Below are 26,849 nucleotides of genomic sequence, written 5' to 3'. Positions count from 1 at the left end.
TGTGTATTAATGGCTACGTGTACGACTTCTTTTCAGTCTGTTATCTCTGTTTCATTTTCTAAGAATAGCATTCTTGATTTGTTGTCTAACTATACTCTAATGGTGCACAAAGATAAAGCCTAAAAAAGATTCATCTTTGAACCAAAAGCTTCTTGAACTGGAACATGGTAAAAGCACTTACCCCTACTAACAGTTCACACCAAATTGAACAACATTAACCATACAAAATGTGCACGTTTTTTATGCAACACAGCCTGAATTGCATTTAATGCAAAACATGGGACCAAGAAACATTTACTGATTTACCAAAATGCAGATGTAACAAGATGCTCAAAATAGGATCCTCGGCTTGAGTCGTACACAACTCCTTTACAGGAGAGTGAAGCTGCCTCATAATTGCAACTTTCACTTCAATGTCCCATTCTATTACACACACCGCCATTACAAGGAAAAATAAAATGGGATTTCAAAAGGGCAGGCAACATGCATTCAGATCCTCAGGAATCTTAGAAACCCCAACAATGGTACGATTCTTTCTGTAAACCAAGAAGCCTTTCTACCAAAATGAATCATGTCAGAGCATCTCCTGCATCTGCTCTACACAACCATATTGTCGACAATATGAGTCTATTGATGGCAAAAATTGAATCCTTTATGTCCTACTACAGGAAGTAATCTGGTGGAGGCTTTTTAGCAGGTGCTCCTCTTGATTCCTGCATTTCACCAAAATTATACAAATGTAAAATTGCGCGGAAGAGTCTCACACGGGCATCCTAGTATACAAGTAACTGTATGCCTGTCTCAGACCATACTGGTAAAGAACAATGAATATGTTGATAAGTTAAAAGGTAAAGAACAACATATATTTTTCTCCATGCCTATCACCAGATCATAACTTCATATTTATTTTGATAAGAAAGAGAGAGACCATAACTTCATTCTCTATCTATAACTTCATATAAATAGGCCCTTTTCCTTTGGTTATAGGTTAGATGCACAAGCACAACTACAGATCTTGCCAGAGATAATTTTCTGCAAAGCCAGCACACATGTACTTGGTTGAATCTTTTTTTGATGATGTACTTGGTAGAATTTTGAAGAAGTTGAAATGATTGTTCTTGCAGAGATTTTCGAAAAGGCTCGGATTGATATTCGGTCAAAGGTGCTTAAGGTGGGTGCATCATAACTCTGGAAGTAGCTATTTCTTATTTAAGGTTTTGAGTAATGCAATCCCGGTATCCCATATTAACTGACTACACTTAAGTGCGTTCAGTGACATGGGTATCAAACAGGAAATGAAGTTTTTCATTTTTTGTGATATAAAGTTTCTCATAGATAACAAACTGACTCAACTTTAACAAAAGCCAGGTTTTTGATGGTCTAAACTAGAACTTAAGGCTGACCTCTTTTCCAGGGATACCAACGACAACAACAATATAGCTAGTGTAATCCCACAAGTGAGGTTTGGGGAGGGTGGTTTGTACGCAGCCTTACCTCTACCTTATGAAGGTAGAGAGGATTTCGATGGAACCTTGGCGCAAATAAAGCATATCAAAAATCAGTATGAAAAACAGAAGTGAAGAAGCCATGTCAAAAATAATGGGGGAAGGAATAGCAACAGCAAATAATACCATAACCAAAGCAAAGGAAACAACAAGTAATAATAAAATCGAAGACTGAGATTGTAGGAGAGTAATAAAAAAACTAGTGATAACGGAAACTAGACAATACTGAACTACCTAGTAACCTTCTACCCTAATACCTGACCTCCATATCCTTCTATCTAGGGTCATGTCCTCGATAAGATGCACGTGTGTCATGTCCAGTCTAATCACCTCCCCACTAATAAATTTGAACTTTCATTAATAACAAGAGTGGGTTCAATGTAAACATTTTCAGTGACGTGCTATTCAGAAGGTATTCTTAGAGGGTTAAAAAAGTCCTTCCATGAAGGGAGGGAGGGGGGGAGGGCACATTTGTTGGACAGCCTGGTTGGGACAGTGTGTCATGAGGTTTTCTGTGCTCTTCCAATAGTTCCAATTTCCTAATAGGCAGATTCTATTTGGACAATTCCAGTATTTCTATGCCCTGTACCTTGCCACTTCTCCGTGCACTGCATTTTGTTATGTTAATAAATGTCACTATGAAAGAAATATATAGGACGATGGGATGTGGAATTTCTGTTAACCAATTGCGAGTGAAAATAGCATATTTATAAATTAACATATTCCTCATTCACCAACAGGAATATATGTACATACCTGAGGAGCGGCTTCAAACACACGGAACTGCTTATTAAGATTCTCGTCTAGCTCAAGAATTGCTGCAACATTTCCACATCTGCAATGATTGGGATGAATACAATTTTATTTCATTCCAAAAATTCTTGAAACAAAGATACCTCTGACAAAAGAAAAGAGGAAGATGACAGAAAAGAAAGAACAAATTGCAAACTAACCCTGTGACTTAACTAACCTGTAACAGTAGTTCGGAGCAGACCAGACTGTAACTATCTGATTATTGAACATCCATTTATATCCTTCCATTACTAACTGATGTGCACGGCATATGTAGTCTATGTTATTTGTATGGTTAAATGAAGTAACGACACTGCCACCAAAAAGGAAACCTGCACCACGAGGACTCAATCCCCATCCATCAACAATGTCCTCTGGATCTGACCATAGTAGGTCACACATGGCACCCTCGTGAGGAACTTCTTGCTTCCGATCAATAGTTCGAATCTGAGATAGACATGATCATGTCAATGCATTCCACCACATGTAAAAGTTCAAGCAACAGAGTCAGAGACTAGTTCCAAACCTGGTCTAATGTAGATATTGTTGGAGAGAGACCACCATGAACAGAGAATATCTTATTCTCGATAAGAGCAGATAAGCTGCATTATGATCAAGACAAGTAATAGAAGTTTAGTACTACCGATCCTGAAAGCAAAATTTTTCAAGTATGCCATGCAAGTGGACAAGGCAACCATGGTAGAGAAGAAAGGCTCTGTGTCAAACTAGAAAGCAGTGAATCTTATATAAATGCATCATACATATCAGGTTGGTTCCCCAATTTCAGACGTCACTAGAATAAAGCAGCAAACCTTAAATAGTCAAATATATCTGTGCAATATCTCCAAACATTTACTGAACCGTACTTCCGTAGGCACTCATCATAGAATCCATATACCTGGAAATTTTGAAGAGAAAATTAGATCATAAAATAAGTTATAAGCTGTTGGTAGAAAAAAAGAATGACCAACCTGTGTGATCTGGCGGCTCTCATGGTTACCTCTGATAAGAGTGATCCGATCTGGGTATCTCACCTGATTATGCATTACCAATTATTTTCTTTTTTTGGATAATGATGCATCACCCATTAATTAAAAGGGAAAAGGGAACATGCTGAGTATACTACATGCAACTCAACAAGGGAAGGCACAAAGAATATTAGTACATTGAAGCAAAGATATTTCTAACAAAAATGGACGAGCCAGTTATTTTCCGAAGTGACATCAATTTAGGACGAAGCACAGTCAAGTAGAAATCAGCAACAAAAGGCAAAGATGAAAAAATAGAGGAAGCATGCACAGAACCAACAAGCATAGGTAAATGAATAACATACGACACAGATGGTACTGAAGTCTACTACTCTGCTTATTACAATAAAGAAGCAAACTGTTCGATCAAATTTTTTCTTCAAAAAGCAACTGAGATATTTTTTGCTTACCGATAAGGAAATTCAACGGCGATATCATTATATAGCTTGTTTGCCTTGTAATGAAGAATTCAAGGGGACTCAATGTGGCAAAGATGTACAACAAAAGCAAGCACATGTAGTTACCCCGTACACGGTACAACATGAAAGTTTAAATGAATCCAATTCATCTATTTTGTTTCCAATCAAAACTAAATTCCACTTCTATTCCATTACAAATTAGAAAAGAAAAAAAAAACATGAAGCAAACACTGGCTGAAATGCTTATCCTCAGATTACACAGTCTATGCAGAGGTAGTTTCCTGAGATGTTATTTGTTTTAAAATATCTGTTTTACAAAGGAAACAAAAAACAGCAGGGAGTAGAAATATCCATATAACCAACTCTCAACAGTAAATGCTGTAGCATGTGGGTTCAAGAACAATTTTTTAAGTCTAAACAATAAGATAAAACTTGCAAGAATATGTATCTGTACCTGATATCACAGGAAATGGCAACTAGAAACATAAAGTACCTTAAGAGCTAGTAGAAGAAGAAATGTCTCGACGGAGTAAAATCCTCTATCAACAAAATCTCCGAGAAACAAGTAATTTGTCTTGGGACAATCCCCTCCCACTTTGAATAGCTCTTTCATGTCATAAAATTGCCCATGGATATCACCACATATCTACACACACAAGGATATAATAGCTGAACCAGATTTCAAGCAATACCAGAACGTAGATAAGTAGAACTCACATAAAAAAATACAAATCAAACATAGCACTAAAGAATGTCATCTGCAAATGATAAAGCCAAATAGCAAATTAGATGGATAAGAGTTTAGGAGTAATCCGTTCCCTCATGTAGCTTTTACAATTTCACAAGTCCATATTACACATTTCAATATATCTCCCAAGAAACTCCACAATCCAAATTCCAATGCAATCTACTGGTGATTGTTCGTCATCCGGAGTAAATTCTCTACTCTCATATTTTGCTTCTTTCTTTGTGGTATAATATATTCAGCTAGAACCCAGGATGGACCCCATTAAGTAGCAATAACAATAACAACTAAGCCTCAAATCAGAGCTAGTTGTGGAATCCCACGCTAGTTGGTTTCATGACAAGAGAAATGACTAATACTTCTACATCACAAACTGTTGCCAGATAAATCATTCACTGGGCAGAATAAGATATATTCTCATTAAATTTTCTCTGGGTTCAACAGCTAGATAACAAAAAGTGGAATAGTATCACATCAAGAACCTCTCATGAAAATCCTCCAACTCCCAAAAAGAAAATGTGAGAGCTCATGACAAGCTTAGGCTACACTTGATTCCCAAGAAAAAAAAAAGTGTTGTTAAGGTCACATGGAAGAGTGATATTTTCTTAATTTTCAAGATCATCTAAGCACAATAATTAATAAAATGACTGTATTGATACGTTTAAGTTATACTTCATCCCAAAGAAAGGAGTGTTTAGACTACATGAAACAACGAAACCTTCGTAATTTTCAAGATTGCTAAAGAAAAGACTAAGAATATTCTATTAACATGTAATATATTTATGTAAAGCTAACACCATCTTGGTCCTATTAATAAAAATTACTTTATTTATCAAAAGATGATAATTTACACAACTAACCCAAACATATAAAATGACCCAGGACACATTCTAACTAATTCTCTTAACTTTCACCTTCAAATCACAAAATGATGAAGCAACTCGTGTTTGCAAATCAAGACTGGAAAGCCAAGTCAAATACATCAAGAAAGTTATTGTTGCCACAGCATTCATTTGAATATTGTCACCAAAATTGTGAAGGTAAAAGTAAAATTGAATACGCATTTTCCTGAAATTTATTAACTGGCTCGTGATGCCATCATGAATACAAGAGTCATGGTTAAACATGAAATGTCGTTCAGCTAGCTTAATCAAATCGCTGACAAAACAAAATACAACCAATTGGATCATATCATTGCAATCCCACGGTGCTAAGTAGGCAATAATAACATGGCACTGCTTGGGCAGTGACATGTTGTAGCATTGACTTGGGGAGATGAACTACTGGCTCGACAAGTTCAGCTGACGTGGAATAATAATATCAGCCCTGAACAGGCAGGCTTAACTGACTAGTGTCACCAATCCTAGACAATTGATGATGCATGAGACGCGTGCTACAGATGCACCAATGAATTAAACTTTCTGTTTCACATCTGAGTGCACCAAAAAAGGCCTTTTAAGGATGAGGTGTTCTTAGTTGTCTTCATCTTAATGACACAAACTCCTGATTTCATAATTAGGTAGACTAGGGAAACACCAACGATAGATACAAAAACAATGTGACATCAATGAAACAGTAACCTGAAAGAATGTATGGCGCTGTCAAAACAGTAACGACAAATAGACAGAAAAATTAACAAACAGTAACCTGAAAGAAGGTACGGTGCTGCCAAAACAGTAACGACAAATAGACAGGAATATTAACACTACACAGAGAATTCTTCAGCCAACTGTGTAGTGAGAGGTAGGCAGAAGTTATTATCTCTACTATAGAGATAATAGAAAATGGTAGGTAAAATTCTTATTGAACCGAGTGTTGAACAACATATAATAGAGCTCCTTATATAGAGTTCTGCCACTGAAACTTTAAGGTACCTTCCTAATAAACGTGATTCCTCTAGTTATGACACAATAATCAAATATATTATATACAATTAACCTAGACATATAAATTAATCTAGATATGTTCTAATATTTATCTGCATTAATTCTCTTAATTTTTGAGTTTCAAAAACTCCAAACAACATGTCCATCCCAAAAGGGACCTCTGACGCATTTTATATCCCTCAACTCAAGCCTACCATGCCATAAGTTAAAGATCGCCTGATTTAGGATAGCAGTAAGAATCATCACATAAGCATGAATTTAGAGGCATCTTAGACAAGAAAAGGGAAAAAATGAATATAAACAAAAGAAAAAATGCATCTTTTGAGTAAAGAAGACTTGTATATGCCCCTTGTTCATTTGGATCTTATAATTCTTATGTCAGAATTCTAATTATGTTTAACTTCATACTGCCATTTAGGCTCGCAAAACACCATTCATCTTGAGCAACTAGCACCATTTTTTTCGTGTTTGCCAGTTATTTTATCAACAATTAGTTAATCCAGATTTTCTAGGCACTTGCAAACTAAATTTGAGACAGTAACACTTAAACCTACATGGATACAACTTCTGGTCAAACATAACCAGCAGAACAACAAAGGAGAATTCATACAAAAAACTCCAATTCCTCAAACCTATCAAATCAAGAAAGAGCATCCAAATGCCATATCTTATCATGTAATTCTAGCATCTTCTTGATGTTGTTACTAATACCACTTACTTTATCGGGAAAAAAGAGCAACCAAATGTCCGAACTACTTTTCTTCATTGTTTGCAGCATTGCTAAAATCCAGTATAAACAAATAATGACTCTAACTAGCAATTGAGTTATAAAAAGCTGGAACACCGCCAGACAAAAACCCTACCTCACCAACACTTAACCTAGACTGAATCCCGCAAAACAATTGAGAGAATAAATACATCAATTCCCTCATTTGACAAGTAAACTCACACTTCAGCTCAGAATTTACGTTACAATATATTGAAGCAAGTCAAAATCCCGGCTCCTCCCTCCTATATCACTACCACGTAGGGTTTTAATTGGACTAAGAGTTAACCCAGACTAAATCCAGCCAAAAAATTGAGAGAATAAATACATCAATTCCCTCATTTGACAAGTAAACTCACACTTTAGCTCAGTATACTGAACCAAGTCAAAATCTATCTTCGTCTCTCCTATATCAACTCCAACGTAGGATTTTTAATTCGACTTACAGTGACAGGTGCGTCGACTCTCTGCACATTGCTTTCTTCAACAAGGATTTCCATAGCCTTAAGACAAAGAGCCTTAACTTCAGATTCCTTTAGCGGCTCGCATCTCTTGAGCTGCTCAATTTGCCTGTCTAGGTCTGACATCTTCCAACTTAGTGTTGCTTTCTCTTTCTCAAGTCGCCGGCGAGCTCCGTAACCAAAATCTGTAACTACTATCTTCTCCGATTGAAGAGCATATGATTAGTAGCAGCTGAAGAGAATGGTTTCTTCTCGGCTGCGCCGTCGAGTGCCGGGTTTTCACGATTGACGGTGTGCCGACTTGCCGCTTTCTCTACTTTTACTTATTTTTTTTCTCTTTCTTACACTTGATTTTTGCTTTTTTTATTACTCATTTGCCTCAATTTATATGATACAAAATGAACGCGAGTCAAAATTTAAAGATTATAGTTCGAATTCTATTTTTTAAAGTTAATAATTTTTAAATATTTAATAAATTTCTTAACGTAATATAGACTTTAATCAAAGATATTGAATCCAAACAAATATGTAAATTACTTTCTAACTCATGATAAATATAATAATAGTAAATTTAATAAAGGGAAAATTATTTGGATAAGTAAACATATAATAGTTAATTAGCTAATATAGTTATAGTTTGAATTAATTATAGCTCACGGCAAACATCTAACTGTAATATATAATTCGCGCGACTATACAATTGAGTTTTGTATATTTTGCACGATTTATACAAATGATATGCGCGAATCGAATTGTATACCGAAATATACAAACACTACAAATTGTACAGCAAATTATACAAACGTTGTGCATAAATTGTATAGTGAAATATACAAACGTTATACAAAAACTATGAATTGTATAGCGAATTATTCAAACGTTGTTATAACTACAACTACGAATTGTAATTACCAAACTATAGTTATGAAGCATAATTAAGGTATTTTTGAGTGACTATATGCAAAAAAATTCCTAGAATAAAATATACGCATATAATATCTTTATTTGAGTAGAATAGAGAAACTATTTCTGATCACTCGTGACATATACAATATATATAATATATATGATTTATTTTTTAAATTCTTGATTACTCGATAATTTATAATCGTGTGTATATTTATAATTTATTTTAAAAAATAAAATTTTCTAATAAATTTTTTTAGAAACTTTCTATCTAATTAAACAAGACCACATTAAACACCCATCTTTCTCACAGTTTAAGATAAAATGAATGGTTTGGAAAACAGAGATTCCATTATCTTGAGGGCCAAGAAAAAAATGAATGGCTAAAATAGAAAGATAATAAAATGGTTTATTTTTCGAAAACTAGTGAAATGAGATAAAGAAACATCGTTTGTCTCTTGCTTTTGTAGTTCTGTTGTTGTACATTTCAATCAAATAATAATAGGGATAGGATATAATAATTTGAGTGTATGTAGTTCATGCACCAAATCTGGCTAGTTTTATAAATAGTAAAGGGGGAAAAATCCTAAACTTTAAATTGGGCTATGTTATTAAACAGTTCCTTGAGAAAAGTGAGTTAAACTCACCTAATATTTATATTTTACGGAAGCTATGGGAAAAAAAAATAGGATTTGCACAGTTTTTTGATCTATTTCTGAAATTTGATGCCTTTTTTTGTTGTGCAATTTCTTCTATCTTCTAGTTTTGGTGTATTTTATAGCTTTTTGTGATATTGCATTTTTTTGGAAACTTGACGATAATGTTATGTATTTCTAGTTAAATTGTTTCACATGTTTCATGAAAATTAATCACTATAGATTGTTACGTAATTGACTTAGATCAAATGTATTTATTTTGAATAAATTTAAAAAATTAAAACTGCCGAAGATTATATTTTAAAGAGCCCCAATCACAAGGGGCTATGTTTATCATATTTTCTCGAATAGATTATTGTGAATATACCAACAACTACATATTCTAATGAGGGGGGAAATTGATAATACTCACTTTTTGGACCATTCATCAAGCTTTAGCCACAATATTAAAACTTTTCAGCGTTTTACCTACTTTTCAATGTAGAAAAAATATATGAAACATAATCCTTATTTGATATACAAAAAAACAATCAAGTACAGAAGATAGGAAGATTGATGATGATATTACATATCCTATTAGTATGGGATAGATGAAATGGATGCTCACCTTTGAGGTACAACGTGATAAGAACATGTCTTCAAGACATAAAAGACAATGTAAAGATGTGATTAGGTGAGCAAAGTATCAGTACAACTCTTGACTTAATCATCCTATGCGACCCCCTAATATAATCGGACGATGAGAAAAAAAAACTAAAGGTAAGTTTTACCAAATAATGGTTAGATCAACATTGTTGTTGTAGGCAGAATATTGGTCAAGAACACTCCCATTCATAAGATGAATATAGTGAAGATGGGGATGCTCATATGGATGTGTGGGTATATTAAGAGAAACGATTAGAAACAATGTCATACAGGATAAGGTGGAAGTGACCTTCGTGACGAACAAGATGAGAGGAAGCGAGTTTGAGATGATCCAGACATGTGAAAAGGAGGTGTGAGAGTGTTTATAGCGGGAGTTAACAACGGTAGAAATAGACCAAAGAAAGACGGGAAAGAGGATGACTATACACAACATGTCATAGCTTAAGTTTATTGAGGATATATGATTAGATCAGAAGGTTTGGAGATCGAGATTAGAGTAAGAAGTAAGTAGGTATTGTGACATATTTTGTGGTAGAGGCATGGGGTAGCCTCGTCTTCTCTTCTCTTATTAGTATTATTATTTAATAACCATACAATTTCTTATTTTTCAATACCTCTACCCACAAAGATAGAAATAAGGTTTGTGTACGTCCTACAAACCTCAAAATATTTTTTAAAAAATATACTTGTACATTTAATTTATAAATACTTTTAATATTTGTCAAATACCTTCTTAATTAAGTAATTTTATTTTTCTTATTCTCCTTTAATTAATCTAAAAGTTATACTCCATTCCACAGGAAAAGATAAAAAAAGTGGTTTCAATAATGAGCAAATGCGCGTGTAGACAATAAGCAAGAGGACAATGGAGCTGGACAAACCTTGCCGGTAAAGTTAGTGGCACGTCTCCTTTAAAATTATTCCGACTCGCCGTTTCTCTCACAACAATTCTCTCACAATTCCACCATCGCCATTCGCCACCGTGAAATCAGATCAGAAAGAGGTAATTATAACTCTTCCTCACTTGACGTATGGAAGATCATCTCAATGGTTTTGCTGTTTTTGAGTTTTTTCAAGTGATCAACTCAGATGGAATTCAATCATCCGTGAATTCGGCAGCGATTGTGGTGTTTTTTGGCTATAGTTATGTAGCGTATTGATTTTTGCTCTTTTATCCTTTTGCAAATGAAGAATTAGGGTTGTGAGCTTTGGGATTTTTTTCTTTTTCGTGTAATTGTAGCTGCCTTCACTTTGTTTGGATGCTACTTAAGCTAATTATTGTAGCTGAGTTTGATATTTTATGTAAAATTGAGTTTCTAGCTGTTTTATTTATTGTATCTACGTTTTCTTAGAATTTTGTCTATATATGGTTGGTTTTGTTGTTGAGTTTCATATTTCATATTTCATATTTCATATTGGAATTTGATTGCCTTCTGACATTTCTTCAGAATAAGTGCCATTTTAGTATTTGTTGTTGCAATAATTGATTCACATACAAAAATGATATCACTTTAATTTAGGTATGTTTTTTAGAATGTATCACAGTATACTAGTATCATAAAGGCTATACTAGTATCTAGTTGTTTAGGAAGGAAAAAATGCATTGCGAACTTCAAGATCACATCCCCATTTTATATCTTTCCTTGTTTTTATTCTTTGTGATGCTTTTAATTGTGGACAGTGGGGTGGAGGAGGTACAGTTCTACTTAGTTGGAAACCCAAGGATTATTTTGATCTCACATCAAACTGAAATTGTGATGTTCCTCTAGTTTTCCTTTATATTTGGACTAAGTTGTTGGATCTGGATGGTGTTGCACATCACATGGGAAAGTGAACTTCGGTTCTGGATTTCATTGAATATAGTCCCTTTGCCCTTTGTTTTTCTGTGGTTTTCTTTTGATCCATATTCTTGTTTTGGTGGATCATCCACGATCGCTCCAAGCACTCTGAATGATGGAAAAGAAGCTTAAAGGGTTATTAGTTGTTGCATTTTTTTTAAAAAAAATATGTTCTTGAGTTCCAGTCAATGTGCAGAAATTAATGTATTTCTGTCTAACGTCTCTTCAGGTAATGGCTTCTTCTGGAGACTCATGGATCCGGGAGTATAACGAAGGACTGAAACTCGCAGATGACATCACTAACATGATATCTGAAAGGAGTTCATTGCCTGCTTCGGGCCCAGAAGCGCAGCGTCATTCATCCGCTATAAGGAGGAAGATCACAATATTAGGAACTAGACTTGATAACTTACAGTCTATCCTGTCAAAGCTTCCTGAAAAGCAGCCTTTGTGAGTGTTCTTAATCTGATTCTCTCATTGAGTGGCTGCAATGGTAATGTATAACTCCAATGATTAAATTGAGTATTTTATATCATGGGTGTAAATCTAATGTATAAGAGTAGAGTGCTCATGAAAATAACCCGCCCAATTGAAGGAAATGGACGGATTCATTCTTCTATCTTGCAGCCTGTTGACATACTTTTCGGATAAATTTTGTATATGTTCCTAAAACAACTTCTTTCATGATATTGAACTTTAGTTGAATGTGTTTCTGATTTAATTTTGTTTAGAAATGACATTTCAATTTGATTTTCATTTTCCAAGACTTTTACACCCAATGGACTGCATATTTTTCAATCAAAGTTTCCTAGGGTCTTATATTTTATTACTAAAAGCTAAGTAAATCAAGCATGGACTTAATACTACTAATTTCCGGCCTCATGGTTGGGGCACACCTTAAGTGCCAACTAATAAACAGTAAAAAGTATAATTTTATTTTTTCCTTGAAAATCTTATAAATTTCTAGAACACATTTAGTTGAAATATAGAGAGTTCCGTGGTAATGAACAGCTGAAATAAAGCTTTAGGTTGGTTTATACAATAAGTTATATGTGAATTGTCCATAGGGTAATTCAGAATGTTGAGACTCTCTTCTGCAATCTGACTTAACAGCGTGAACAGTTGTCTCTTTCAAAAGTCCCTATAAAGTTTGTTTGCGTGATGCATCATCCATATATAGATTGAATAAACTGATGTATTCTGTTACTACTGCTATGTTGCCTTCTGTATGTGTTCTTTTGAGCATTCTGTCCTGTATGTAGGACAGAGAAAGAGATGAACCGTCGCAAGGATATGCTTACAAATTTGAAATCGAAAGTATCTCAAATGGCTTCCACATTGAACATGTCAAACTTCGCGAATAGGGACAGTTTGCTTGGACCAGAAATAAAACCTGCAGATGCTACGAGCAGAGCAACAGGTCTTGACAATTATGGCGTTGTCGGTCTTCAACGGCAAATTATGAAAGGCGAGTTTTATTATGCTCCTCCATTCTCAGTTTGTATGACACTCTTTTCTCTTATTTGGCTTCTCAAATTTAAACTTTGATGACAATTATATGGAAAATTATTTTCATAGCTTTCAAGAATTCAAATTTATGTAAACAAAAACAAGTTAACAACTATGCCTCAGTCGAAACAAGTTGGGGTCAGCCATATGAATCCTCATTGACCATGTTTCCTCACTTAAGAACAATTCAAATTTATGTAGCTAGTCAAATTTAAAATTTGATATGATTCTTGACTTACTAATTTCTTTGTCCTTTACTAATATTATATACAAGTCATAATAACATCTTAAACTCCACGCACGCGGTGTTACATTGATTTAGAGGCAAGGAGTGTTTAATTTGAAATTTTTTCTAGTTTTTTGGTTTTTATTTTCAGTTATTTTACTTATTTGTTTGCATTGACTCTCAAATCAGAGCAAGATGAGGGCCTTGAGAGTTTGGAGGAGACAGTGATGAGCACTAAACATATAGCACTGGCAGTTAACGAAGAACTTGGTTTGCAAACAAGACTTATTGTATGAGCTCTATTTTTCTGGTTTATATTGAACTATATTTTCTCTCAATTTTTCTTGCGGAAATAAAACCTTTCTGCTACTAAAGTGGATACTGTATTACTGATTTCATTGTCTTACCCAATGCAGGATAGCCTGGACGAACATGTTGATGTTACAGACTCAAGACTTCAGGTGAGAACTTGTTAGGACCTGATTTTGACTCCAGTTCTCGTGAGCATTGGACTTCATATATTCACTTAAGAGTCTGTAGACATCTTCCAGCACCGCAGAAACTGTGCGGAAGGCTCTGCAATTTGGAATGACTAATCATGTCATGCTTAATTTGAGAAGAAAGTATAAAGCAATCATGTTTTTAAGTTCAGGATGTAATAGGTTAAAATACTTAGAAGTTAAAGCATTACACCCCCAGGGCTTCTTTGTTATTGGGATCCCTAGAGATTGGTTAGTGTGCGCTTAAAAATGGTGAGTTGCTAGAACATTAAGGATATAAGTGAAGGGAAAGTATTTCTGTCGTTCTCATGACACAGGTAATTGACATTCATGGAGTCACATTTTTCTTTTGATAGTGAAGGGAAAGCACTTTCGTCCTGACGATGATACAGGAAATTGACATTCATGTGGTCACATTCTCGCTTGTGTCATTTGGATGCCTTTTGTTTGTCTTTTGGTGGGGGAGGGGGCTGGATGAACTGTCAGGAATTGATTATTTTATGAATTCCATAATCCTGATGTGTTGAATCACCAAAAGAGGTTGAGGAAGAGGAACAATTGTAATTTTATTTTTGGGAGGAGAGACATTAATAAAAAGGCAAACTAACTGGTTTTACCAAACAGAAGTGTTCTGCCTGCAAAGGGGTGGCCTAGCTGTTGAAATAATTGGAGTGACAACCTTGGCACACATGTTTGAAGCCTAGAGAGGCGACACTCGGTGAAATCTTTTCATCTACCTAAGCTTTGTTAAGTAGAGCGACCTGGTACATGTTGCTAGGAGGAGATAACAGGTACCTAGTGGATAAGTCAATGTGCAGCAAGTTGGCTGGGAGGATACCATTATCCAAAGAAGGAAAAATAAAAAAGAATCTAAACAAAACAGACACTTTAATACAAACACTTGCTCTGCTAATAAAACGGTTCTTATCCGTCGCATTTTCTTCAATTTTCGTATTCTTGGTGAGAATTATTTTTCGTGACTTAATTTGTTCTGCGTTCCTCTTGTTTTTTTCCCCAATATTTTTACAGCGGGTGCAGAGAAAGCTTGGAATTTTGAACAAACGCACAAAGGGTGGTTGCTCTTGTATGTGCCTGCTTCTATCAGTGCTTGGGATTGTCATTCTTGTTGTGGCAATATATATGTTGATTAAGTATCTGTAAATGCAAAAGAACAAGTGCTTTGGAGTGTGTACGAAAAGTGTGCGTATGAGATCTTGAACATCTCCTTCTGTTTCCTCACGTGTAATCGATGTTTTCGTGATTGTGCTCACATCAGTGTGTTGAGACAGCTATCTCGTCTTTTTTCTCCACTCAATATGTTTTCATATGTAAAAAAGACATCGAAAGCATTTTCCAAAGTCGATCTGTATTTGAGTGAAATTAGTGTGAGTTGCAATTGTCATGAACCAGAGAAGACTCGGGCGAAAAAAGTGTTATACTTTCGAAACTTACACCTTTGTATGTTTGCTTGTGATATTGGAAGCTAGACGTTGCATTGTTGAACAAACACAAGTGTTGCATTAGTTCGACTATGTACTCTTACTTTTCTTCATTTTTTCTTGGCAAATAACAAAAGTAAGATGCATTACTCGTGTGACTCTAATAACTCATCATTTTGTAAGAGATGAACATATTATGTACGTTATTGGACGTGATTTTGTTGGACATGAAAATAAAGTTGAAGTTTTGCAAATACTAATGACTAGGAAAAGCGAATTGAGAGTATTCATGACGGATGGAGGTTGAGGGTAGAATATATTTGGTGCCTTGATATAGATGGAAAATGATGAAAATCCTTTTGATAGAGAAGAGACATAAGCATCGAAATCTTCCATCACAGTGAAGAGATTGAGAGTCTAGATCACCTCGAACACCCTCCCTCTCAAGCTTTATTATTCAAAACTTTATATTTCAAGTTTAAAGTTAATATAATGAGTCAATTTATATATAAATACTTAAATTTAAAAAATTATTGAAATATTTCAAATCTTATTTATGGCCAATGGGACTAAATTTTACTGTAAATTTTTTCCTTATTTGTTCCATTTGGTGTAATCTTCAATCTTTCTTTGCTCCGGCATAATCCCATCGACCCTACACCGGAAATCGTCTCTCTAACTGCCTAAAACGAAGCAGCAAGAGGAAAAAAATGAGCACAGTGCCGGAGGAGGCAATCGAAGTGATATCACAGAGCATCGGAATAAGCAATATATCACCGGATGTTTTACCAGCTCTCGCCGCCGATGTCGAGTACCGTATTCGGGAAATTATGCAGGTGCCTTCATATCCAATTTGTCAATCTCTGTTTGCTACCGCTGTTCTATTTCATGCTTGAAGCTCGCATTAATGTATAAAATTTTGCTGTTCGAGATAAGAAAAATGTTGTGAAATTCTAATTCGATTAGTGTGCCTCACGTGAATTTATATGATTTTTTTGGTTGATAATGTAGGAAGCTATAAAATGTATGCGTCATTCGAAGAGAACTACTTTATCTACTGATGATGTTGATTCTGCACTCACCTTGAGAAATGTGGAGGTAACTCTTCTGTTCGTTAGTATTCTTTTTGCTCAATGGCAGCAGGGGCGGAGCCACTGGCAAAACTCACTAACTTTGGCTCAAACATTGTATTTGTGTTTAAAAAATTCATTTAATATGTATAAATGATCCTGAACTCGCCCATAAACTAAAAATCTTCGCTCTGCCTCTGCTAATCAGAGGCGTATCCAGGATTGTAAGCAAGTAGGGCGTGGATTTATCACTAGACCCACTATTTTCAGTGTAGACTTTCTACAAGTATAGATTTTAAAAAAAATTAAGCTATATATATGTAGCACAAGTTGAAGGCAGTGGTGAGGCTGCAGCCACTGCCCCTAATGTACATCCGCCCTTGCTCATTGCTTGGTTATTTGAATGCTTATCATTGCTGTTGACCCTAATCATTTCACGAAAACTCGCTGTTATTCTGTGTTATATCTGTGTGCCTTGCACAGCCAATATATGGTTTTGCTTCGGGAGATCCCTTACGGTTCAGGAGAGCTGCCGGGCATAAGGATTTGTTCTATATTGAAGAGAAGGATGTAGAATTCAAAGATGTAAGAAATTTTGAATATCTTGGGATGCCTACTAACTTTATTCTATGGATTAGTTTCACGTATAGTAAGTTTCTCAAGTTTCTCTTTCTGTGTTTTAGGTGATTGAAACGCCTCTGCCGAAAGCTCCACTAGATACTGCTCTTTTTGCTCACTGGTTAGCTATAGAAGGGATACAGCCTGCTATTCCTGAAAACCCTCCGCTTGAAGGTTCATCTTTTACAATAACTTTAGCAGCAATTACTTGTGTAACATGTTAACATACATAGATGATGGTTTCCCCAATTATTTGTTGTTTGTTATGCGTTGTTTTATCAACATGATACAGATTCTCATTCTCTTAGTTGTCCTGGTTTGAAATTTGTTTTCTCTGCCCTGTGGCTGCAAATAATGGAAGAGGAAAGTGATGAAACAGAACCATTTAAAATTCGTAATGGATGATAATTTATACCTGAAACTTGTCAAAAAAATATTTTGAACTTGCGACTGACAGATTAATTCCATGGCAGCACTTGTCCTACCTCCTGATAATAAAAAGTCAGAGTATAAGGAGGATGGAGTTCCTGTTGATCTTAAAGTACCTGTTAAGCATGTCTTATCCCGTGAGCTTCAGGTACACGTTGACCAATATGGTTGGGTCCTCTTTGCCCATCCTATATGATTCTATCCTTATGCATCTTTGGTTGTTTTGCAGCTTTATTATGACAAGATTACAGAGCTTACCGTGAATAGATCCAACTCCCCTCTCTTCAAAGAAGCTTTAGCAAGCTTAGCAACAGACCCTGGGCTCCATCCTTTAGTTCCTTACTTCACATATTTTGTTGCTGATGAGGTAGGTTTAGGTGAATTCAAGTTTAGTAATGTTACATTTGTAGGTGAGATAAATGATGTAATGATATTCTGTTTTATGTCAGGTTGCACGGAATTTGAATAATTTTGATCTCCTTTTTGCTTTGATGAGGCTGGTCTGGAGCCTTCTTCAGAATTCTCATTTACATATTGAACCATATGTGAGTCCATTGCTGATATCTCAGTGCCATTTACTTCGTTATATTTATCCTTCTATTTTTCAAGGGATGCAGGATAAATGTTTATAACCTCTATCGTTATAAAGCTGGTTATCCTTGATGACCGTGTTTTAAAATTATTTGATGTTATTTATTAATTTTGTTTTTCTAAAAGGATACTGGATAAAACATTAAGAAAAACTAACTCTATAAAGCTAGATATCATTTTTATAATTGGATTTCTCAAACCTTAATATGTATCTGGAGAATCATGGTGGACAACTAAGTAGATGTCCGTTAAGAAAAGAGATGGAGTTAGCTTTCATGAACAACATTAATATTTCTTTACTCTGAATAAGTTCTTAAATTACTTTGTTCCTATGTTGCTCAGACTCTTCATAAATGTCAACGGGTGTGTGTCGGATTCTCCAAAAGTTGTGTATTTTTGGAGAATCTGACACGGGTACGGCATCGAAAGTGAAGAGTCCAAGTAACTTAGCTTTGTTCATTAAATTAGTGTCTTATGCATAACTGGGAAGTTGGTTTGGGCTTAATCCTGCAACGTTGGGCTTTGGGCTGCATGATGTTGCTATAGTTGCATCTGATGATTCTCTTGTTAATCTTTCCAGTTGCACCAGTCGATGCCGTCTGTAATGACATGCCTTGTTGCGAAAAGGCTGGGGAATAAATTCTCTGACAACCATTGGGAACTAAGGGACTTCACAGCAAAGTTAATTGCTTTAATATGCAGGCGGTAGGGAGCTCTTTATTTAGTCATTCTCTTGGTTTTGATTCATTAAAGGCTAAGAAAGCATGCATCTCCTATGCCGCCTACTATTTTTATGGAGTCTCAGGGGAAGAGGGTGGTTATATATCTGTATAATTGTTGACACGTGTAAAGCATTTCTTAATCTGCTTGAACGATAGTGCTTGGCTATTGTTGGTCATTCACTTCCATGATCTTGGTTAAATCTCGGTCGTTCACAAGTTATAGCTGCGCAGATATGGTCATGTCTATCACAGTCTCCAGCCACGTGTCACAAAGACTTTGCTGCATGCTTATCTTGATCCAGCTAAGGCACTGCCACAGCATTATGGGGCAATTCAAGGGCTAGCAGCTCTTGGACCTGGTGTGGTATCTCCTTGATATCCCTGTATTTCTTTTATCTTTTCATTATTTCTAAAATTTAAGATATAAGCAATCTGTAATGTTTAAATGGAGAACATGGTCAATTTAGATTCATATAGCTGACCCAAAATTGTTTGAGACTGAGGTGCAACTTTTTGTTGTAGCAATCTGTGATGCTTATAAATTTTGTGTAGGTTCGCCTGCTTGTGCTGCCAAATCTTGAAGCTTATTTGCGATTGTTGGAGCCAGAAATGCAGTTTGAGAAACAAAAAAATGAAGTGAAGAGATATGAAGCTTGGCGTGTGTATGGGGCCTTAATGGTAGCTTGCTTGCATGATCCTAGCATTTTTCTTTATCATTTCGTCAACTTATTTCTTTGTGATGTTTTACGCCGCCTAACATGAATTGTCTTTTAGGATTAATCTTCTATATCACTGATGAAAACTCTTCCAATTGTGTTTTCGTTTACAGTGCTCTGCGGGTCTATGCATGTATGAGCATTTCAAGATGCTTCCTGCATCTCTATCTCCATCAAATTGGACATTCCTGAAGAGTAAATTGAAAGTCTTGACTACATTGTCGAGTACGTCTTGAAGTTTACTTATTCTATCCTTGCTTAACTCAGGTTTTTGAAATATTTGTGTTTAGTTGTCCGCTAAGTATGTTTTTCTGCTCTAACTGTCAATGCAAAATTGGTTCTGAGAATGATATGTTCTGTAGGATAGATCTCGATACTTATTTATATCTTATTTCTGGATCAGATTGGCTTCTCTTTTTATGATAACATGTGGAAATTGTGCTAAATTTAGAACGCAAGCATTTTTCTGTCTGAAACACCTTTGACGGATTTAGTGCTCTCACATATCAGTAAGCCTCAAATATCTTAAAGCATCTACGGTGAAGAAATATTTTGTGTATATCTGTATATTCCTATAATCTTTTGCATTATTGATTCTGTGTGTTTCCATGAAGTCCTATTCCATGAATGTCTTATGGCAGATGCTAATTCGTGTTAAATGTTACTTTTGTCATCCTTGATTATCAACACACTTCTCTCAATGCCGTTTCATAATTGTCTAGACAAACGCAAAACGAGCATGGACAACATGATCTCAGAGCCGCCAACCAAAAAATTAGTGACAGATGGTCCCACACCAATGCTATCAGATTCTTTGCCAGTAGACATACAAGGAGCTACTGGTGGACAGGCCACAATATTGGGTGTTACAGATGAGGATTTATCGTCAAAGCCACAAGATTTGCAAAATAAGAATGTGACCAATGTGACGAGAACCAGCAGAAGGGAGATTACCGATGGGCAAAGCCAAAACGCACCAGCTGCTCCTGGTCAGGCCTGGAAGAAGGATATGGATGCTGCAAATTTGTTGCCACCTCTATTTGAATATTTTGGTGAAAGTATGTTGTTCTTTGCACCTTCCCCTGAATTGTCAATCTTTTTGTGATCCTCTTCTAGTTGCTGTAATGAGATGGTGTGATTCGCATAAATGAAAGGCAACTATATTGTTCACATCTGTGGGTAATAATGTTTCTAGCGTTTTAATATACACTACATTTTCTTTCTACTTTGACCCCATCCTTTAGAAATGATGTCCGAGATTCAATAGCTTTGGCCAACAACAACATATCCGGTGCAATCTCTCAAGTGGAGTCTGAGGAGGGTGATGTGTTCGTTGACCTTACCCCAACCTTTTAAAGATAAAATTTTCATATCTTGGCTTCGGCCGGGATGTGGAAATATGAATGTGCAAGAATAATGTTTTTTCACATCATGTCTTCAAACAGGTGTGGTTATCTGCTTATCTTTGATAAGTTTGTAGCTTTGGTCCACAACCCAGTATTGTTAAGAATTTCCCTGAACATGTAAATATTTGTCAAAAACTTGATAAACATGCAGTCTAGAATCCAAAAGCTTTAACTCTTATCTGCCTCGATTGCCAACTCATCTGTTATCATCCTCTCTGGGCTGTGTAATTCCATAGCCATTCTGTTGCTATGAAATTAGCATTTAACTGATCCATTTTGTGCAACTTCATACGATATATTTCTTGAATGTAATCCGTAATGTAACGATTAAAGCAGTGGAGAGCAAAGTTTTCCAACCTAATTGGCTAATTTTACGAGTACCACCGTTCATCGGAGAGAAAATAATCAACAAGTATAAGCATTTTACATGCGTAAAAACGTGCATGTCACAAGAGAGCACAGCAGAGTAAGCAAGCATCTGAATTCTGACAGAATAATCGCTATCTCTACAGCCACATGCAAACATCAATCGGTTCTCTTCAGCAAAACATGTAAATACTAAATACAAAGGAAGAAACTAAAAAGGAGAGTAATGAAGCTGTAAAAAAATAAAATGGAGCTAAAAGAACAGCCTTCGAGTAGGTGTCCTTGAGGTTGTCGAAGGTGAGTTTGATGATCTTAGGGTAACAGGTGATGCCATGCTTTCTTTCATTGCTGAGCCCTTCTCGAGTAGCTTTGCTCCTCGTGGGTCAGATAGAAGCGTCTTCTGAAACGACTGGGTGAAACCAGTTGCAATTATTGTCACGTGTATTTCGCCATTGTAGCGCTCATCAACAACAGCACCAAATATGATGTTAGCAGAAGGATCAGCCAGACTGGTAACAACCTGTGAGAAATATTACCAACATTTAATATATAGAGCTGAAGGTTTCCTTAATACTTCTGAGGTATAGATAATAAAAGAAAGCAAAAGAAGTCCATCATCACCTGGGACACCCTATTCACTTCTTGCAAAGTTATGTCTTTTCCTCCAGTAATGTTATATACTACCCCAGTTGCAGATTGAATTGACGACCCAATTAGAGGGGCCAGAGTTGCTTGTTCGGCTGCTTCTTCAGCTCGGTTCTTGCTTGATGAAACCCCAACTCCAAGCATAGCCGTTCCAGAGTCTTTCATCACCGCCTTTACATCAGCGAAATCCACATTCACAAGCCCAGGAATCTACCGAAAAAGGACCAGTTCATATTATATCTAGATTTATAATGCATACTACGATAAAGATATTAACATGGTACATTGCAAATACGGACATTTGCAATCCTTTTTTAATGGGAGAACTTTTTTGATATGATATTAAACAGATGCAACTTCTAAAAATATGAAGTACAGAAAAAAGTCCATCATAAAAGAAATAGACCCTTTTTGTGTTGGTTGAGTGTCTGCAAGTGTGTTTTGGGAATTTAGAGCTTTGTTTGGATTGGCTTATTTTAGGTGTTTTTAAGTCAAAATAGCTTTTAAGCAGTTTTATAGTGTGTGGATAAAATAAAAACTGATTATAAGCACTTGTTTATAAGCTAAAATAACAAAAATAAGCCAAAAGCCATAAGCTAGAATTTCTAACTTATGACTTTTGGCTTATAAGTCATAAGCCAATCCAAACAGGCTCTTAGTAAAATAACATAACCAATACAATGACATTATACATTTATATTATACAAAGAAGACTTTCAGCATATCATTAAAAGAAAAGAGATGCTGTTTTTTCACAAAGGAACTCACAGTGATTATATCAGATATTCCTTGGACACCTTGACGTAATACATCATCTGCAAGAAGAAAAGCATCTTGAAGTGGTGTCTGCTCATCGGCAATATCTAGTAGACGATCATTGGGAATTACTATAAGAGTGTCAACATTCTTCTGAAGTTTTTCAATTGCTTCCAGAGCCTATCGGTCAATAAGTTCAAATTAGAAACATGAAAGACTATGGACGACAGGAGAATAAAACATTCCTATGAACAAAAAACTTTATGACAAGGAACGCAGGACATTGGCACAAACAAGAAGGCAGTTAGAAAAGTCAGAATCTTGTTCAGGCTTGAGCATGTGAACACTTTTGCCTTAGAAAGCACTTGATATCCTTTAGATACATTAAGGAACACTGTAAGTTTCTTGTGCATCTCAACTGTTCATCTATAAAGTCGCCACCATACAACTCAATAACATCTTCACCTCATTCCCTTCCACATCAAGCATGTCTCCAATAATCAATAGAAATAAAAATGCATCTTCCTAAAAGGTTTCCACCTCTTAGTCGAAGAGGTTCCTTTTTTGGATACTGATGCAGGTAGTTAAAACAGACCCCCACCCACACACACACACAAAAAAAAAAAAAGTCCAATTACTTGTTTTTTATTTTCTTGCAACCTTTTTTATCGTCTTGGATATCCTCCTTCCTTTTTAAAGCTGGAACATCCTAACATGCTTCAACCTATTCTAATTGACGTGGAGTGAAAAAAAACCTAAAAGTCCAGGAAAAGAAGTATATGACTATTCTCCAAGGAACGGAAAATGGCACCTGCCTGCACGGATCTTTTACGTCCTTCAAAGCTGAATGGATATGTAACAACACCAACAGTCAAATAACCTGCTTCTTTTGCTATTTGAGCCACGACAGGAGCAGCACCAGATCCTGTACCTCCACCCATTCCTGCTGTTATGAAAACCATATCTGAACCTTTTAGAGAATTTGCAATAGCTTCTTTTGACTCCTCCGCTGCCTGTTCCCCTAAAAGAGGATTGCCACCAGTACCTGCATCTCTAAAAGCGACTTACTTAACAAATCATTACCAATAAAGAAAGAGTTAACTAGCACATCTTTTTCTGATGAAAAAGAGTTAACTAGCTAATCAAGAAGCATAAAGATGTCGCACTTGTTAGATCGTTAAACATAAGCCTCAAAATCAACAGTAAAACAAAAGGCATCTACATCTAGAGCAACATCTGACACAACATGATTACAAATAGGTAATAGGTACAGTGATACTATGTCATTTTCTAAAGTCAGGATAGAGTATAACTGCCTTAATGTTAGCTTCTGCCGAAGTTATTTTAACAAGGTTGAGATTTGATTAATGAAAAGCAGCTTGAAGAGTGTGAAAGAGTAATTTCTTTATAAAGAGACAAAAGAGTGCTAACCAAGCCCACGAGTCAGAAGTTCTCCAATTTGAAGTGGGTTCTCGGCAGCAGACTGTACCAGTGCTTGAGCATCCGTGTTTATAGCATAGAAGTCAACACCCTATTTTGGACAAGCAGCATTTAGATTCGTCATATGAAATGAAGGGATGGGATCATGACATGGCATCTCAACTAATTTTCAGAAAAAATAATAACAAAAAGCTAGCTGATCGAAAAATTCTATAGACCATAAGAAATTTCTAGCTTTCCTTTTCTTTATTTGTAAGGGATTTCCAGCTTCTCTTCATGGCACAAATTTGTTAAACAGCACTAAAATTACACATGCAACCTTGTAATGGCATTGTATTCCAACATACCCTTTTCTGGAAGATAAAGAATTAGAATGCAACATCAAGAGAATTAGGCAGTCAAACAAAATGCCCAAAAGTCAATCCTTTGATGGTTACAGAGAATCCAAGTGTAACTACTTTGTTGCTAGGATAAAAGGAAATATCAAGTCGAATGAAGGAAGAGGATTGATTTTGAGATCCTATGTTCTAAAGTAAAGGAAGGATTACAGAGGCAGAGCCAGGATTTTAGGTTTGTGGGTTCTGAATTTTAAGACAAGACAATCCCTCAAGCTAATGTATAACAAGCGTCAAACTAACAAGCAAGTACTGATATTAAAATATATTTTTAAAAAACGACAAACTAAATATGAAAAACTACTTGAACGCTACATAAATACAAGTACTATCATTATAATTGCACGCGGGAGTTGTCAAGTTTCGAAAATGATAAATGGCCGTTGGCACCGCAGTACAACAATTTGCTTTCTTTTTTTTTCAATTATCAATTTTGTGTGTTTTTCTTTTTCGAAAAGAAAAAAAATGCATATACAAAGAAAAAAAAAGACCTATAGAAACTAGAAGAGTGTAATGAATATTCTCTTTTAGAAAGAGAGCATATATAGCAAAATATCAACTACAAATGCCGTGCAACTACCGAGTTTCGAACCTACATATCTAGGGGACACAAGAGCTTTGCAGCCCGCACACGCACCCCTAAACTAGCCGCTTGTTATTGTGTGTTGTTTCACACATTGACAACTATATATTCGTTTCTTTAGTTTTTATTAAAGAAAGCATATATAGCAAAAAATTAACTACAAATGAGGTGCAACTACCAAGTTTCTAACCCACCTATCTAGGGGACACAAGAGCTTCGCAGTTCGTGCACGCACCACTGATCTATCCACTTGTTTTTGTATGTTATTTCACACGTTAACAACTATATGTTTGTTTCCTGAGCGTTTAGTACAAATACAGGGTCTAGGCCAAAACTACCAGGTTCGCCCAAACCCCCATGTTACACGGTAGCTCCGCCCTTGGGCAGGAACAAAAAAATAGAGCATAGTCCCTGGTCTTGTTCCCGCCAAGCATGTATAACAAAGCCTATAAAATATCTCTCTATTATTATTTCTTCATTATGTAATGAGATACAAACTTTGATGCAACAATTGACAAAATAGCAGGAAATTGTGTACAAAAACAAGTTAACGCCTCACTGAAGGCAGAGTGGTTCCCAAAACCAATTAAAGAAGCCAGAAACAGGCGACCAGTCATATTCTGAAGGTTGAAATATTGAAAGTCTTTTTCATATCCATAAAAAAACCAACTAGAACTTCAAAATCAGAATTATCAAGATTCATGACTTGTATAATATTTAAAATATGAACCAAACAAAAATTCTCGCTGCCACATTGTTTACTGAGTCCATATACAACAACTGAAATCCAATTTTTTTGGTGAAACATATTCCTTTTTCTTTTAACATTCATTTCTATCCTCAATGCTTTTGGAGTTTCAATGGCTAGCTAATTTGAAAACATTTGCTTAAATATGTATATACAAGATGAACAAATACCAAAAAAATAATAATCCATGACTATCCTTTTTTTTCTTTTTATTGGATAAAGCACACAAAAACACTGAGAAAACAACAAAACTTGGAATAGTAGATAAGGTACTACGGCAAGAATCAATTTTTTTTAACCATAAAGCAACGAAATTGGGAAAAAGGAACAAAAAAGAAATAAAGAAGAAAGTAAAAGAGGATAGATACCTGTAAGCCACTACCAATCATACGGTTAACGGCATTATTACCACCGCCACCGACGCCGACGACCTTAATCTTAGCAGAATCCATCGGAGTAAATGAACTCGAAATGCTGAAACGTTGAGGCCGGCATGAACTTTTCCGGCGAGCTCCGGTGAAGAAGCATTGTTTAGGAATGAAGGAAGAATGCAGCCTATGGGAAAAAGCTAAGGAAGAAAACGGAGAAGAAGTTAATTCTGCTGGATTTGATAGCCCTAAAATCGCCATTGTTGCTTTCTCTGAGGAAAAAAAAAAATCTAGCAAACAAATTTCTCTAGTGATTGTTTAGGGTTTTAGATTAGAACAAATAAATATTTTGTTTTTACTCCTCTCACTTTTCTCTTGTATATGGACTTAATGAGGAAATCATATTCTTTTATTTACCACTTTTAATAAAGGTGGTGTTACACTCCCACTATCTTACTAAGTATGTGTGTTAGACAAATAATAATTCGTCTTTTTTATATTCTCAATCTATTTAATTAGGTTATGTAGCTTAATAAATATTCAAATTTCCATCATTTTAATATCTTAATATTTTATTTGACGAGTTTTATTCAAACATCTCAATTCAATTAAAAAAAATGATTTTCAAAATACCTTCCTCTCATCATTGATCAAATTGAAAAGAATTTATGAGTT

At 35.6% G+C, this 26,849-nt stretch overlaps 4 protein-coding genes across 4 annotated transcripts; 2 read left to right on the top strand and 2 right to left on the bottom strand.

Moving 5' to 3' along the window:
• Positions 1–184: 184 nt before the first annotated feature.
• LOC129891768 (serine/threonine-protein phosphatase PP-X isozyme 2) lies at positions 185–7,970 on the bottom strand. The gene is made up of 8 exons (XM_055967251.1): positions 7,588–7,970; positions 4,238–4,390; positions 3,269–3,331; positions 3,110–3,195; positions 2,824–2,899; positions 2,476–2,744; positions 2,262–2,340; positions 185–713 (listed from the first exon to the last, which is right to left on the bottom strand). Exons 1-8 carry the CDS (start codon positions 7,726–7,728, stop codon positions 663–665), a joined length of 918 nt encoding a protein of 305 aa, XP_055823226.1. The 5' UTR covers positions 7,729–7,970; the 3' UTR covers positions 185–662.
• A 2,638-nt stretch (positions 7,971–10,608) lies between these two features.
• On the top strand, positions 10,609–15,394 carry LOC129891146 (syntaxin-51-like). The gene is made up of 6 exons (XM_055966417.1): positions 10,609–10,812; positions 11,877–12,097; positions 12,910–13,115; positions 13,572–13,672; positions 13,799–13,843; positions 14,912–15,394. Exons 2-6 carry the CDS (start codon positions 11,880–11,882, stop codon positions 15,041–15,043), a joined length of 702 nt encoding a protein of 233 aa, XP_055822392.1. The 5' UTR covers positions 10,609–10,812; positions 11,877–11,879; the 3' UTR covers positions 15,044–15,394.
• A 418-nt stretch (positions 15,395–15,812) lies between these two features.
• Positions 15,813–20,637, top strand: LOC129891145 (transcription initiation factor TFIID subunit 6-like). Its single transcript, XM_055966416.1, has 12 exons — positions 15,813–16,157; positions 16,333–16,419; positions 16,875–16,976; positions 17,075–17,183; positions 17,483–17,586; positions 17,668–17,805; positions 17,888–17,983; positions 18,610–18,734; positions 18,983–19,115; positions 19,304–19,429; positions 19,581–19,692; positions 20,190–20,637. Exons 1-12 carry the CDS (start codon positions 16,032–16,034, stop codon positions 20,570–20,572), a joined length of 1,641 nt encoding a protein of 546 aa, XP_055822391.1. The 5' UTR covers positions 15,813–16,031; the 3' UTR covers positions 20,573–20,637.
• A 622-nt stretch (positions 20,638–21,259) lies between these two features.
• LOC129892097 (cell division protein FtsZ homolog 1, chloroplastic) lies at positions 21,260–26,554 on the bottom strand. Its single transcript, XM_055967642.1, has 6 exons — positions 26,175–26,554; positions 24,072–24,171; positions 23,456–23,685; positions 22,653–22,820; positions 21,861–22,094; positions 21,260–21,759 (listed from the first exon to the last, which is right to left on the bottom strand). The coding sequence occupies exons 1-6, from the start codon at positions 26,433–26,435 to the stop codon at positions 21,493–21,495; spliced, it is 1,260 nt and encodes a 419-aa protein (XP_055823617.1). The 5' UTR covers positions 26,436–26,554; the 3' UTR covers positions 21,260–21,492.
• Positions 26,555–26,849: the final 295 nt, after the last annotated feature.

This window comes from Solanum dulcamara, chromosome 6 (assembly GCF_947179165.1).
Source record: "Solanum dulcamara chromosome 6, daSolDulc1.2, whole genome shotgun sequence".
Taxonomy (NCBI): Eukaryota; Viridiplantae; Streptophyta; class Magnoliopsida; order Solanales; family Solanaceae; genus Solanum; species Solanum dulcamara.
This window is presented reverse-complemented; position numbering and strand designations above follow the sequence as displayed.

Coding starts and splice junctions, on each gene's coding strand:
- LOC129891768 (XM_055967251.1), bottom strand. CDS start 7,728: ATGTCAGACCTAGACAGGCAAATTGAGCAGCTCAAGAGATGCGAGCCG. Junction 2,900..3,109: donor GATATATTTGACTATTTAAG/GTTTGCTGCTTT, acceptor ATCATAATGCAG/CTTATCTGCTCTTATCGAGA. Junction 2,341..2,475: donor GCTCCGAACTACTGTTACAG/GTTAGTTAAGTC, acceptor CAATCATTGCAG/ATGTGGAAATGTTGCAGCAA.
- LOC129891146 (XM_055966417.1), top strand. CDS start 11,880: ATGGCTTCTTCTGGAGACTCATGGATCCGGGAGTATAACGAAGGACTG. Junction 13,673..13,798: donor GTTTGCAAACAAGACTTATT/GTATGAGCTCTA, acceptor TACCCAATGCAG/GATAGCCTGGACGAACATGT. Junction 13,844..14,911: donor TTACAGACTCAAGACTTCAG/GTGAGAACTTGT, acceptor ATATTTTTACAG/CGGGTGCAGAGAAAGCTTGG.
- LOC129891145 (XM_055966416.1), top strand. CDS start 16,032: ATGAGCACAGTGCCGGAGGAGGCAATCGAAGTGATATCACAGAGCATC. Junction 16,158..16,332: donor GTATTCGGGAAATTATGCAG/GTGCCTTCATAT, acceptor TTGATAATGTAG/GAAGCTATAAAATGTATGCG. Junction 17,587..17,667: donor TCTTATCCCGTGAGCTTCAG/GTACACGTTGAC, acceptor GTTGTTTTGCAG/CTTTATTATGACAAGATTAC.
- LOC129892097 (XM_055967642.1), bottom strand. CDS start 26,435: ATGGCGATTTTAGGGCTATCAAATCCAGCAGAATTAACTTCTTCTCCG. Junction 23,686..24,071: donor ACTTCTGACTCGTGGGCTTG/GTTAGCACTCTT, acceptor TTAGAGATGCAG/GTACTGGTGGCAATCCTCTT. Junction 22,095..22,652: donor GAATATCTGATATAATCACT/GTGAGTTCCTTT, acceptor CTTTTTCGGTAG/ATTCCTGGGCTTGTGAATGT.